General features: G+C 39.8%; 2 protein-coding genes across 5 annotated transcripts; both read right to left on the bottom strand.

Annotated features, from left to right (window-relative positions):
- Window positions 1–517: 517 nt before the first annotated feature.
- LOC115755054 (transcription termination factor MTERF4, chloroplastic) lies at window positions 518–3780 on the bottom strand. Of its 4 annotated transcripts, none has more exons than XR_004017051.2 (4): window positions 1893–3780; window positions 1693–1744; window positions 1450–1555; window positions 518–1123 (listed from the first exon to the last, which is right to left on the bottom strand). XR_004017051.2 is itself a non-coding variant. In XM_030694466.2 (2 exons), exon 1 carries the CDS (start codon window positions 3455–3457, stop codon window positions 1937–1939), a length of 1521 nt encoding a protein of 506 aa, XP_030550326.1. In that variant the 5' UTR covers window positions 3458–3780; the 3' UTR covers window positions 518–1123; window positions 1896–1936. The 4 variants fall into 4 exon arrangements, 1 of the variants encoding a protein (XP_030550326.1); XR_007197582.1 differs by having other exon boundaries at window positions 1450–1556; window positions 1695–1743; window positions 1896–3780; XR_004017046.2 differs by lacking the exon at window positions 1693–1744 and having other exon boundaries at window positions 1450–1556; window positions 1896–3780.
- Window positions 3781–10942: 7162 nt separating this feature from the next.
- Window positions 10943–11613, bottom strand: LOC115755383. Its single transcript, XM_030694792.2, has one exon. The coding sequence runs from the start codon at window positions 11513–11515 to the stop codon at window positions 11252–11254; it is 264 nt and encodes an 87-aa protein (XP_030550652.1). The 5' UTR covers window positions 11516–11613; the 3' UTR covers window positions 10943–11251.
- Between the last annotated feature and the right edge of the window lie 3085 nt (window positions 11614–14698).

The following is a 14698-nucleotide window of genomic DNA, read 5'->3' as shown; positions in this document are numbered from 1 at the left end:
GGAAAGTTTATTTTTCACTGTTTAGAAATTCTAGGGGGTTCCACGACGAAGCAACTATAGCTAAATTCACGTCTCTCTCTTTTGAACTAATCGTGGATCCTCTCTATGGTGTTACAATGCTTTTTGCTGCTGCTGTCCTAAATGCTGATGCCCAATCTCATCAGATAGGAGAAAGCTCAGCTTCTTGTTGGAGGATTGTGATGATGCTAGTTTCTCATGGTGAAATCTTTTCAATGGTGTAGGGAACAAAAGAATGTTGAAGCCAGCTCCCAAAAAAAACAAAAATGTGGAGAAATCAGGCTGACATTCATCGTCACTCTAGAATGGTTAATCGACGCAAATAAACAGAAAGCCCTGGACCTAAACGTGCAGTTTCTGATATTCTCCACAAATTCTTGGTAATTGTTGAAATTGCTTGAGGTGATACAGAACAGATGCTTTCCAATTCACATACATAATGCAAGTGAACATTAACCTCGTTAGACTAACAGAGGAAGTAAGTCACGAGTTTATTATGAACAAGTGAAATGAAATAATGACATTCCAGAGAGTATTTTCTTACAGCGATTCATTTTACCTCATTCTCCTTATGATCTACGTTATACAGAACACATAATGATTGACAGACAAGTACCACTAACAGTAACCCCCAATAAAACGGACAAGGCAACAATTACTTCAAGTTCTTGATGAACTCGCACCACCGCCAAAATCATGACCTCCGAGTTCTTCCATCCAAGCATTTCCAACAGGTTCCAGCAAGGAATCCATGCCAAATGGCTCACTTTCTTCGAACAGGAGTAGCTCCAGAAGTTCATCCTTTATCTGCTCATTTGGGCCGAGCTGCCCGTGCCATTCTTTGCTTTTCGTATTGATGGTACAAAAAGTCACGTCCATATGAACTCTGGCTGCAGGAATCCAGCAGACCCATTCCTTTCAAAATAACAGTTGCCCACCATGTGTTTGATCAAACCACGCTATGCCTATTATGCCTAACGTCCACAATTAGAAACTCTAGAGTCAGCCTGGGATCAATCTCCAGCAAAAAATCCTCCACAAGACATAAATCCACAAGTACTTGCAGTGACATCTCTAGCAATATTACTCGAGGGCATGATCATCCCTGCAAAAGTATCAGTAGAAAAGCAGAAATGAGTGGGGCCAACTATTTTGAACGACAACAGCTACTAATCATTAAGTAATTTAAGAAATCTTTAGCTTCAAACACGGATTGCATCAAAACTGAAAAATACAAGTGAATTTGGGAGAGGCCAGAATAAAGTGCGGAAGGAGATGGCGAATAATTGATGGTGGAAGAGGAGCATGACATAGATCACATTTTAGAGAATCCACTAATCAGGTATTCCTGTCCAGCCATAGACAGTATAGCTTCACTTTCCATGTCTGCCATAACAAATCCAAACATTCCACTGGTAGATGAGTCAATACCATGAACAACCAGGCCGCGAAAAAAATGTTGTCATTCTTGGAACTACAAGATCAAGGAACCCCAAAAACTTACATAAGACCTCGTCATAAGTGGTGACCTAGTTAACCCGCATGCATGTGCAGTTGCAATTTGTCAAGCCACACTTTAATATCTCGTAAAAAACTAGAAAATTCAATAGCCAATCAAGTACAAATAAATGCATAAATGACAAACTCACAATTCACAACACAATAATGAAGCAAACCTGGCCAAGATAGACCAGCATATAAGACTCTTAGAGCAAAAGCAAGCACCTCAAAAACATTTTAAATACCAGAGTTAAAGGCTTAAGCAGATTATCAGATCTTCAAAACAATGGCACATGCAGGTCAAGAAAAGTAAACTCAAATTTCAACTGCAAGACAAACAAGAGATAATCTAATATCTCAAGTTAAAAGGGAATAACCTCAAAAGGGACGCTCCTTTTTAGTCACACCAGACAAGATTTTAAAGAGAAACTGTTCTTCGGTAAAGTACTTCATCATCACTCTCAACTTCCTCATCTGAGACTATCTGACCCCCCGGTAGCTCTAGTTTTCCTCCAATACAAAAAGATGGGCCTTCAAAATCTCTTTCAATATATTGAGCCTGCATCCGCTCCTCAAATCTATGGTCACTGCAATTAAGAAACCAATTCAATGAAGATCTGATTCCCTTGCTTTGTAACCTCTGATACCTAGGCTTTATCCTAGATTCCAAGCTATAAGTGAAGTATTCAGGAAACTCGACGAGCTCTTTCAAAGGTCTCCCTATATCGCTCTTGAAGAAATAGTAACTGTTCTTCATGAGCTCAACCCGCAGGGCAACTAACTGAGGACACTTCACAATCATCTTTGCCACATCCTCAGAGGGTATTCCTCGGCCTAAAAGGAACTCTACAGGTTTCATGATGACATTTTGGTTAAGGCTAACTATTTGTGGCATCTTCTCTACTACTTCAGCAAATCCCTCTGGGTCAATCTTGAGCTTTAAAGTAAAGAAGTATTGCTGCGAAGACAATTTAGCTTTCAAAGGAAGCCCAAGAATTTGTGGGTATTGAGCAATAACCGATGCTAGAGATTCCCTTTTTATACCAAAGCTAATCAAACAATCAATATTAGGTTTAACTGTCTCTTCAAGATCATAGCCAAGTATATATGCTCGCTTCTCCAACATCCTTGCAACAATTTTCTTCGGCAAACCCAAAGAAACCAGGTAATCAACCAGAGGCTTAATCACCGTCCCAACTCTCATCCCCAGGAAATACGGATACTGGGTAACCATTGGACCGATATCTCTAGGACTAACTCCAATGCTGACAAGATAAGCAACCGAAGTACTCATCGTTCCCTCTAGCTTAAACCCCAATAGTTCCGGATATTTCTGCAGAACATAACCGATATCTTGTTTCTCCACATCAAGTCCTCGGAGAAACTTCACAACCGGAGCTAGCTCAACAACCACACTGGCATGTAACACCTGCGGGTAATTCTTCACAAATTCTCCAAGCCTCGGCCTCTGAATCCCAATCTTTTCGAGATAGCCAAGCACCGGTATCATATTTTTGCGCACACTACAACCAAGCATCAGAGGGTATTCATTTATGTCATCAACTGTCAAGCCCAACTTCTGCAGGAACTCAACACGCTCCCTCATTACCTCAACAGTCGAGGGCAGCTCCAGATTCTCCAATTCATCCGGAATTATCCCTATCCCCTTCAAGTAATCGCATATTATCACGCGCGAAACAAGCTTTTCTTTGCGGCCCTGCACAACACCCCAAGTCACGGAAGGCATTTCGTATTCAGGGTATTTCGACGACCGCGTCGAGAACGAAGGAGAGAAGCGCAAAAGCCCGGCACATCTCCGGAGAGTGTGATCGTGGGTGCATAGGGCTCGGGAGGTTTCAACAGAGACGAGTTTTGGGATGACAATGACAAGACCGGAAAGGGTCTTAATGGATTTCCTCGACGCCGAAAGGGGGCTCATTTCGGACGGGTACCAAGCTCAAGAAGTTTGACGAGTGGCAAGAAAATGAAGAGATCGTTGCGCTTGAGTACTGCGAGCAATGAGCTGCGACAAGTCGCTTACTTGGGAATCTGAATTTCGTACCCTACACGCCACTGTTCGAAATCCATGGACGGATCAGCAGGTCCAGCAGTTCCCTGGTCGCGTCCATTGCCTATCTCGCTTCGCTCGGGCCTCGCGAACGCAGACGCAGAGAAGGGGTTTAGGGTTTTAGTGCGAGCCATTTGGGGGGAAGAGAGAGAGAGAGAGAATCACAATACACAATCGACATGAATTAGGTCAAAGATTCCATTCCATTTTACTACGTTTGTGTCGTGTAATTCGATTAGCGCTATGCCAAAAATTTAGTCAATCGATCTCATTTTCCAGAATTATCAACTAGACAATTTTTATTTTTTTTTGGTTGGTTGGGTCAGAAACTAGAGAACTTAACTATAAAAACAAAAGAAATTGAGAGAAGATATAATTGCACCATAAGCAAAGTTAACCCATCAAAACCGAAATAAAAAACGAAATTAGAGCTTGAAAGAGAATTAAGGGTCTGTTTATTTGAATGAAAATTATTTCTGAAAATCTATTTTTATTTTCGAAGTATTTGGATGACGGAAATATAATTGATTTGGGATCCATCAACAAAATATGACAAGCCTAGATGATGAACAACAATTTCCTATTCTGGCAAGAAAGAAACCAACAAAAAAGGAAAAAAGTAACGATTTTTCTTGAAAATAATTTTTATGAAAAATATTTTCCTTTATCATGAAATTTTTTAGTCAAACAAATGCAAAATTAGAAAAGAGAAATAAATAATCAATGATAAAAAGGTATCTACTAAACTAGTTTTCTTGAAAACTTGAGACGCCGAAATCAAACATGAGTTGAACAATATTAGTTAGCTTTTTCCTTAAATTTACTTAAATTAAGTATTGAACATGTCATCACCCGACGATTATGCTATATAAAGCCAAACTATATATAAATTGCTGAATCTAGACTTAATACCATAATGTTTTCTTGAAAAGAATAATTTTACTTTTTTGGGTTCTTGGGACATGTCCTTTTGGAAAAGTACAGAAAAGTTTGGAGAGGGCCAAAATGAAAATCTTTCAATAATTATTGTTGTCGTGGATCAAGTTGTTTTCGAACCAGTCCGGCCCATTTATCTAGTTAGTATCGCGGGATAAAGAATAAATGGAAATTTGTACATGATATTTCTCGAAGGATGACAAAACTTCAAGGTGAAGTCATCAACAAGAGCCCCAAAGTTTTTCGACAAAGTCATCGATGTCGACAGTGAGCAATTGACACGAAGGACCCTTATGATTTCATTGTTTTGACTTAGATAACCGTTTGGTAGTTATATCTATATCTGTTAATTTAGAATTTGTGTAACTTCTTTTGAACAAGTGTTCGTGAAGAACTATTGGTAATTATTGAAAGAATTAAGGAATTGTGTAGCCGCCGTTTGTAACTGTCTAAAGAGGGTTATAAGTACCCTACGTACATTTTTGTAAACTCTTTGCCTAAGTCAATAATAGAACTCAACGTTCTCGCAAAATTATTTTCATCTTCCCCTCTTTCGCAGTTTAAATATCTTTCAATTCTCGTGCTTTAGTCGTAATTTCATATGTCTCATTGTTGATTAAATTCCGATGTGTATCTTAGTTGTAGTTTTCATATCTTTGTCATCGATTAAATTCTAATTTTGTATCTTTATCATCGCACTTTGTGGTCGATTAAATTCGAGCAAAGCTTTTTATGTCATCGGGCTTCATCGTTGCTTGAATTCCGTTGAAACATATTTGTTCCTTGTGTTTCATTCATACAACTCATGTTCGGCACATAACTTGTCTCAGTCTTAAAAAAAGTCTAAGAACAAATTTCGATGAAAGATACTTGTCGATGATCCAATTTCGGGGAAATATCTTTTTGGCACACCCGAGGGACAACTCATGGTTTGATTTAAGGAAATTCAATGCCAAGAATGAGGAATCATCCGGAGACCGACAATGTTGCGGGTAACAATCTCAATGGCAATGACAGGGCTGCATACTCTGAATCTTCAGCCGTTAACCGAGCGAAAGAAAAAAGTCAATGTGAGGGGGAAGAACTTCCCCAAGGTCTAACTGAACAACAATCAAGAGAAGATACACAAATCCTCATATGTTGGCCATAATGAAGAGATTGTTAGAAAAGTAATGGAATGATATGGCCAGTTACATTGTGAGTCACATGTTAGACATGATGATGCTGGCCCTCATTAATGTCATAAATGATGTTTTCTCGAGGCTAGGATTGTCCAAACAACCACTACTATCTATTCTAGTGGTAACATGGTAAATTCCTAGTCCCTCTTCATTTAATGACGCCAATAATGTGAATTAGAATAGTCACCCCCAATAAGAATGATGAATTAGTCAACCTCTATAAGAACTAAGGTCAAATTACGAAAAACCTCAAATTGGTACACCTTTTACAAAATTACCTCAAACTAATTTTTGGACTTAAAAAAAAATCCTGAACCGGTACGCTTGTGACAAATTTACTCTAAACTAATTTTTTAAGCACAAAAAATCTCGAATTGATACACATGTGACAAATTATCCAAACTAATTTTTTTACCATGAAAAACCCCAAACTTGTACACTTGTGACAAATTTACCCTACGTTATTTTTCGTTAAATTTTACTATCAAATTGTAGAGTTGGATGACTTATAGCAGTTGACAAATGTACTAGTTTGGAATTCTTAACCTCCGTTTATCACAAATATACTAGTTTGAGATTATGTGTGGTATTAATACAATTTAATGAATACTAACGGAGGGTAAATTTATCACAACTGTACCAATTTGAGGTTTTTGATGACCAAAAAATTAATTTAGGGTAAATCTATCACAAGTGTATCGGTTTGGAGTTTTTCGTGGTCAAAAAGTAAGTTTGGGGTAAATTTATAACACGTGTATCAATTCGAGATTTTTCAATATCAAATAATTAGTTTGGAGTAAATTTATTATAAGTGTACCAACTCAGAATATGTTTAGTTCAAAAAATTAGTATGGAGCAAATTTGTTAAAGGTGTACCAATTTATGATTTTTCGTGGTGTTAATCCTAAGAATCATGCAACCCAACCATCGGTGGCTGTGATGGTTTGAGTCCGGTTCCTTTCACGAGAGGTCCCGGGTTCGAAACTCGTAGGTGTCGGTGATTTAAGCGGAGGGTCGTGGTGGTGGGATGCTACGTTAGCCCCCTCGAGATATAGTCGTGCTCCACAGCTGGTTTGAGTCATAGCTCACCGGCTGCGCGGACACCTCGGTTACCAAAAAAAAAAAAAAAACCTAAGAATCATGCAAAGGCCTAAATCTTCGAACTAATGTCACAATGATGAGAATAATCATGCTAATGTTGGTCAAAATAACCAAATTTCTGACAATAATTTGGCAAATCAAACAGGTCAATAGGCCATTCAATTGCCGAATGTTGTAGATGTAAGGCCAGTTCCACCAAATGTTAATATTCCTATTAGGCTTAATATGCCGATTAACGTTCATAATCTGGCAAGACCAGCACTAACATTTGGAGGGCAAAATGGCCAACCAAATCCACAATTAAACCTAGCACAGTTTGTCGAAGAAGTTCGATAAGATTGGGATTAGCCAGGAGTGTTATCATGCCTATTTTTACGAAACCACATCCTAAATGGGTCAATAATCAACCTTTTTCAAGAACCTTTGGAATCCCTCAATTTGTCATTTTTATTGGTGAAGTTGAATAATTGGCCATTGAACACACTGGTCAATGTATAGCCCAACGCAAAGAAGAAGGGACAAATGAGTTTTTAAAACTTATGTTGTTTCTTTTATTTTTATCGAAAACTACTTTTACCTAATACATTGATTCACCACCTAATCTGGTGTATAATTCGGCATAAATGGAGAGACAATTCCATTCTAAATTTTATAGAATGATAACTGAGGTTTTGATTGATGATTTAGCCACACTCTATTAATACAATTATGAGTCTAGTAGATCAGTTGGTTGCTCAATTAAAAAATGTTAGAAATAGATGCCTTACTTCATTCTTAGAGAAAAAATTGCAAATTTGGCTTTTAATGGATTAAATTTAATCTTAAAGAAAAATTTGAAGGTCAAATTTTTGTCGATTTATTGCAAATGGCATTGAGGGTATCTAAGTATGAGCAACTATTTAAGGACGGTAATAGAGAGCCACATGAAGATTTTACACAAAGCTTGATTTTTGTGGAAAAACATGTGAGATGAGAAATCTGACCAAGATAAGAATTGACAATGAAAAATCAAATTTGGCAATGACAAGAGGGCGCATGACTCCTTATTATCTAATGTAAAAGAGCCGAATGAAAATCATTCGATTATTTTAAAAGGAGCATATGCTTACACAAAAAAAGGACTAACTTTTAGTTATTATCAACAAGTGATAGACTTAGTAGATGAAAACAGAGTTTGGTTAGTTATTAACAGAATTATCAATAACTTGAAAGAAATTGACAATTCGCCGATGAAGTCATTGACAACACAATATGAAGTTATCAACGAGAGTTTGGAAATTTCTCAACAAAGTCATGGATATCAACTGGGAGCAATCGACACGAGAAACCTTGTATTCTTTAATAAGAGATTACATTTTTTTTTCCCACTTCTATCATTTCGAAGAAGATAACTGTTAGGTGCTTATGTCCATTTCCTTTTCTGTCTGAAGAGGGTTATAACTACCCTAAATTCACTTTTTGTAAAATCAATCACACAACTCAACATTCTTGCGAATTATTTTTATCTTTCCTTTTTCGTAATTTAAATATCTTTTGATTTTCCTACTTTAGTTAAGTTTCAAATATCTCGTCATCGATTAGAGTCCGATATGTATCTTTATCATCGCACTTTATCTTCGATTAAATTCCGGCAAAGCTTTTTATGTTATCAATTCATCTTCTATTAAGTTATGTAGAAACGAATTTGTTCGTTGTGTTTCATTAATACAACTCATGTTTAGAATCGCCACAGAACCTGCCTCAATCACTTAAAAAAGTCGAAGAACAAATTTCGGTGGAAGATACTTCGTCGATGATCCAATTTCGGCGAAACAGACATCGAAGGAGTCGACTCGCTTTGATCAGCATCCTATTCTTGCTTTACTCTCCAAAGTCCTGCCGAATTCCTGAGGCAATGGATCCGCCGAGGCTACTCAGTTCTATTTTGGAGGCATTCGTCTTGCTCTATCATATCACGGTGGTAAAGGCTTTCCCAGCAGGGGCCCGTATGGTGCTACTTGATACCAAGTTTCTTGATTACCAATGTGTTTGCATTGGGATAGTTGAAACCACTCTCAATGCAGGAATAGTTTTGTAACGTTGTTTCCTAACTTCAGATCCTCATCTCCTTACAGCCTTAAAGGTTCAATTTCAAATTCCTGGACCTCCCGAGACTCCAGGCTACATTGCAGCAACCCTCGTACGAGATTCTGAACTAAGCCATAGAGCTGAAGAAGCCCTTTTCATCTCCATGGACAACAATTAAGCAAACTTTGTGTCCATATTCCGAGACAGATTTCTTGTTCAGAGTTAGTCAAGCTTCTCGGGGAAACTTAGGTGACGAACTATGAAAAACTCCATCAGAGTAGTCGGCTTACTCAACCTTCGAAGTCAAAGTCCACTAAAAAGAAAGACGACCGTGTGATTATCAAATTTGATCACTAACAGGACAAAGAAAAAAGTTCTTCTACGTTCCCTACCATTTTGAAGATGTAGCCATCCACGCCACAAGATGAAACGAAGGAGAAAGGCTTGAAATAGATTCTTTCAACTGTAAAGGACATGCTCTTGGGTGTTTCAGGGATCCCCATACGGGTCTTTGCCCTTGGGACTTAGATCGTGTTGGAAAATAATCGAAGAAGACGAAAATAAGATCAATTATCTAAGGCGTGCAAGCACTGTCCTTGAGGATAATTCTGCCCCTCAAAGTATAAAACTCGGTGCGACAGACTCTGGCGACTTTGCGCCTAGGATACAATGGACTTCCTCTTCATCCTAAACTGAATAATGAAAAGAACAGAAACAACCAAATCATATCTAAAACCCAGCAAAGAAATGGAAGGAGAAGAGAGAATTTTTCTTGTTGAGGTATATATTTTTTGGTTTGTAGTTCGGAGGTACTAATTGTGGGTAAATGAAAGAAAGAGTCCTCTTTCCTTCAAATTGATGGGTATCAAAACCGTCACTGAAAAATGGTTTCATTTTTATGGCTGTCATAACTTCTATCGAAGTCCTCACGCTACAATGGCTCTTAACTCTTCTCAGAACTGTTAGATTTATTCAACAGAATGCTTATGCAAACTTTATCTAGCCCCTGTAGAAGGAGAGGATGATAGACCTTCCGAGAGAAAAATGAAACCCCGCTCCACTGAGCATGAATTCTTTCAGGAATGGAAAGATGGTGATCCAACTATTGAACCCCCTTAAAGAAGATGGTGTTAAGTACCATTATCTGGTATCTTACTCAACAACCTGAACATTATACACTCCTTGAACTTTCTCCACCACCATCACCACCAAAACACAAACCAACTTCTCCACCAGCCAAACCCACCTCCTCCCTAAACCGGTTTTTCCTCATTTTCAAAATTGTGTTACTAAAACCCAACCTCCTCCTTTCCGATCTCCAGATTTTCCTCCACTGCGAGAAACTCGGGATAATTCATCCTTTCCTCCTCCAGAAGAACTTACTGTTACACAATCTGGATCCAAACGCATGTCAAAAGCGCCAAATCCAACTGGAGCGGAAGAGCATGGGAAAGCCAAAAAGATGAGCCCTGCCGAAGCAGTTCTCAAACTGGCAGACAGAAAATGCATTTGCCCAGAATGAAGTGCTCGTGTCGATGGATACAAAGCTATCTGCTGCATAGCTGCGACTTCATCGTGTCCACCGAAAAGCGGATCAAACAGCAGTAGCTACCAATGCTACCAAGGAGCTGCTTCTGAGTCCTACAGGATAGGCTCTAGAAGATAGAAACTGGGGTCATCTATATTGAACCGGCAAGTATTTTTATGAAGCGTGTGCAGTATGCAGCCTGCTCTAAAACTTATTACCGCCTAATTCTCAAATTTGCGGTATACCGTTCAAAATTCTCGGTTGGTACTGAGATTGTGGAAACAAGCAGGTCTTTCATGTGGTTATTTCAGTGATGACAAAAGGTTGAATCATTGGCCACTCAAACAAAGAGATGGGGATTCATTTGATCAGTTCGATCTGTGTATGTGCGGATCGTTTTCTCGCATGCTTCCAACAAAAGCAAAACACATATGGCTTAGTGAAACGATACAAAATTTGTCGGATCCGAGTTCACTCTGTGGTAGCCTGGTTTGGACATGAGAACCAAATGCTTTTCTTGTGCTTCCATTCTCAAACCAGAAATGGAAGAATTCCATATGATGGTTGACTGTACTGTGCATGGCATCAACACATTTACACATGCATATGCAAGTTCCAATTTCTTTTCTTTGGAGAAAAAAGATGCACAAACTAATATACTGCCCCAATACTCATATTTTCCATGCATGGTAGTGTTTTCTGATGGCGAAAGCTAGAGTTGTCCTCCGCATCACACTTTATAGAAAACCCCCCAAGAAAAAGAAGGAAAAGAACACAAGTTCTATACATGGAAATGTTGAAACAGCTCCAGATTGTTCGGATTAGAAGGTTTCCGTCGCCAAAATCCATCCATCACTCGCACACATCGTAGCGAACCTCGTTCAGCTTGCCCTTGATCCACTTGAAGCTGTTCCTGAGGCTGGACTTGAGCTTGCCTTCCGCGGCGAACACGTTGTAGGCCGCAATCCGCTTCTTCCTCTTCAGCTCCGGATCGCTGGACGCCACGAACCCATTGCCTTTCGGCCCGTTGAAGCTGTACGAGTTCGATCTCTCTTCGGTGTCGAATTCGCCTAAGTATGCAGCTGAGTATGCAGGGTAGGACTTGTTCTTCTCCATTCGTTCATAGGAGAGCTTTTTTTATCTTACTTTATGGATGACAAGGTAGAGAGCACAAACCCTTTCATGTCTCCAATGTCACATTTATATTGCCCCAAAGGGTGTGTAATGATAAAGGTGAAACTTTTTATGCAACGGATGCGTGGCTTTGTCAAGATTAATTTGATAATTAATATATGATTTTAAGATGAAAATCTAAACATTGAGGTTTTGTCGCTTTGGTCCCTCTGGGGTCACTTGTGAAAAGAAGTCCCAACTTGGAACCTAAGTGGAATACGTAAGAAACCAGATATTATTTCGTGAAGAACTGCTACACGGACATAGGAGGATGAAGGTCCTCTGTCTCCTGCTGGCGTCCTGACATTCTCAATTGTTGGTGTACTCCATCATACATCTCAAAGCAAATTATGTTCACCGCAATCGACGGTTCAGATGATTAAGACGAGTGAACGAATGGAGATAATCCTCATCCCGGATGAAATTTTCGACGGGATCGAATGATCAATACAGGGCATTCTAGTGACAATAGTAAGGGTGTGTGTAGAAGAGTAAGGTGGGTGGCATTCATATGACTGAATCAAACTCAAAAGTCCAGATGGTGGGTGATGTTGGTTGGAGGAGGATATGCCTGGTGCTGCTTCCTACTTTTTTTGTGCTTTTAATTTTTTATTCTTTTGCTTTGTGTGGGAATCATGAGAGCCACCGGTGGTGGTGGGGTGGTGGTGGTGGGTGGTGGTGGGGGCCATCCTATACGGCGGGGAAGGAGGTGGCCGAATTTATCAGTCAGTTCACTCGGGCCGTTGATCGGTCCTCTTCAGGAGGGTTGAGTTCTTAGTTCAGCACCAAGTGCGAGACGGGGCCAGGCATTAGACGAGCAGAACACGTGATGACCGCTCGGTCGGTGAGATCTCAAAGACTCGGGACAATCAGGCGCTTGAAGGATGGGAACCGGGCTTCGACGGGTCGTGTGTGCTTATGTGCAGTAACTTTGACAAAATTTCATTGAGCTAGATGCACAAATCCAGTAAGATGATCAAGAGAGACGCAAACTTGAGAGGTCAAAAGAAAATTTCTTTTTTACCTAGTAAAATGCGGATCCTTTTAACGGGACACCTTAGTTTACTGCAGCATGTACTTCTCGATATCATGTGCAAAATGGACCGAAAGAGAGGTCAATCGTAACAGATTGAAAGACGTGAAATTTTAGTCAGGTTAGTAACTTTACCTTTCATGGAAGTGGATGGAGATGGAGATGGAGATGGAGTCATCTTTCCACTTTGATGCTTCTGCTGCTGCTGGTGGCTCAGTGGAAAGTGGGCCTCTGGTGTCCAACTGTTGCACCTTATCTTGAGGCTTTTTCCCATTTATGTATGTGACCATTTCTATGTTCATGAACCACCCACGAAACTAAAGTAAAGAACAACTGGGTCCACCGAGGGCTCTAAAGAGATTGAGGCGTGTAGATTATGAATTACTTACAGTGTAACTGGCTTCTTAACATTTGCCCTTCATCCAGCCACAGGTTTGTAGTTAATCATTTCGATAAATCTGGTCTGACTGGGTAGGGCCATGTGAACACATGTCGCGCGCCGAGTGGACTCGTGTATAGCCGACTCAGCACAGATCGGGTAGCCAATATTTTCTCGATGGAGAAGGAGAGAATAAGAGGCCGAAACTGTGGTTGGGGCAATAAATAAAGATGAGCAGGGCCATTCCAGGGGTGATCCTAGCCTTGGACCAACCTGGCAAGAAGAGACCCACCAAACATGTTTGATATTCACAATCACAGGAAGCAGAATACTGTGTCTCCAAGCACGTTGGTGTTCCTTGTTTGATATTCACAATCACAGGAAGCAGAATGCTCTGTCTCCAAGCACGATAGTGCCGAGACAATAACACTCTCCTGAGCATTCTTGTCTAACTCACTAGACCATACACAAGAGACAATATTTCTGGTGCTTTTTTCTTCTACTTCTTTTCTTTTTTTTTGGCTTCATGTTGAGTTCCCGTTATCGTATTTCACGGTTGTGCTGCATCCAGCATATTATGTCACATAAAATCGATCGTACCTCATGTGGGAGAATCAAACAAAAGTCACTCGATTGGTAAATGGCATGTCTAAGATCCCTTGGTCACCGTCCGTCGACCCAATTTGTCATCCAATTCACTGGTTCGAATCACTGGATTAGAAGATCATCACATTCCTGCGTCTTATCATATCGCTTTACGTTCTGGCAATTAAAGGTCGCACCTTTTCAACACATGCTAGAGACAAGGATATCTCCATGCAGAAAGGCAAAGGGCAAGGGCGTGACTGGAATCTAGTCACTTCACTTCCCGTGCCAGAAAATTTCATAGTCACTAGCGATAGTGGGTTGGGTATGTGTCGGTCCCAGTTAATACTATGGAACACAATGATGACATTTACGGCGATGCAATCGTCGACTATTTCACTTTTGTTCAACCTGCAATGATGATGGTTGCTTCACTTTTCCAATTCGTTCCTCAAGATTCATGACCCTGAATTGGTCAAGAGGTGATTGATTACACAGTCCACTCGCAGCATCTGTTCTGCATTTTAAAACATTTAGTGTTTGGAATCATCTCAGATAAAAACCGATAAGTATTGTATTGTCCCACATCAATCAGATGCTTGTAAACAAGATTTCCCTCCTAATTACATGCATTTCAATCAACCACGCTTCAGAGAAGGAAAGGAAAAGAATAACCAGCGTGACATCCACAAATTGACAGGGTACGTATTAGCCTCTGAGAATAAGTCTACAGCCAATGCTGATGCATCTCTAATAAGCCTGGATAACCACTACTAAGCTCACGAAAAACGGATTTAGGATGAACATATGAGACTGAAAATAAATCTCTAATAAGCTTGGATAACCACTAATAAGCTCTTGAAAAACGCATTTAGGATGGACATATGAGACTGAAAATAAACAACTGTTGTCGCTAATAATAGCCTCTATCAGAGAATCATGACAGATACATCTCTCTCCACTCAGTTTCTTTCATCAATTTATCATGCTAAGGGTACACGCAGTTTGCTTGCTAATGTAACTAGAATAAGTTTCGCATACCATTAACCGTAAGCTCAACCAATTACTCCATTGCTAATAGCTCTTCACCAACATAAGAAAGAGGGTGTGACTAGTATCAGGAAAATCC

The sequence above is a fragment of the Rhodamnia argentea genome, chromosome 2 (assembly GCF_020921035.1).
Source record: "Rhodamnia argentea isolate NSW1041297 chromosome 2, ASM2092103v1, whole genome shotgun sequence".
In the NCBI taxonomy this organism is placed as follows: domain Eukaryota; kingdom Viridiplantae; phylum Streptophyta; class Magnoliopsida; order Myrtales; family Myrtaceae; genus Rhodamnia; species Rhodamnia argentea.
The sequence above is the reverse complement of the archived record's forward strand: the minus strand, read 5'-3'. Positions and strand labels throughout refer to the sequence as shown.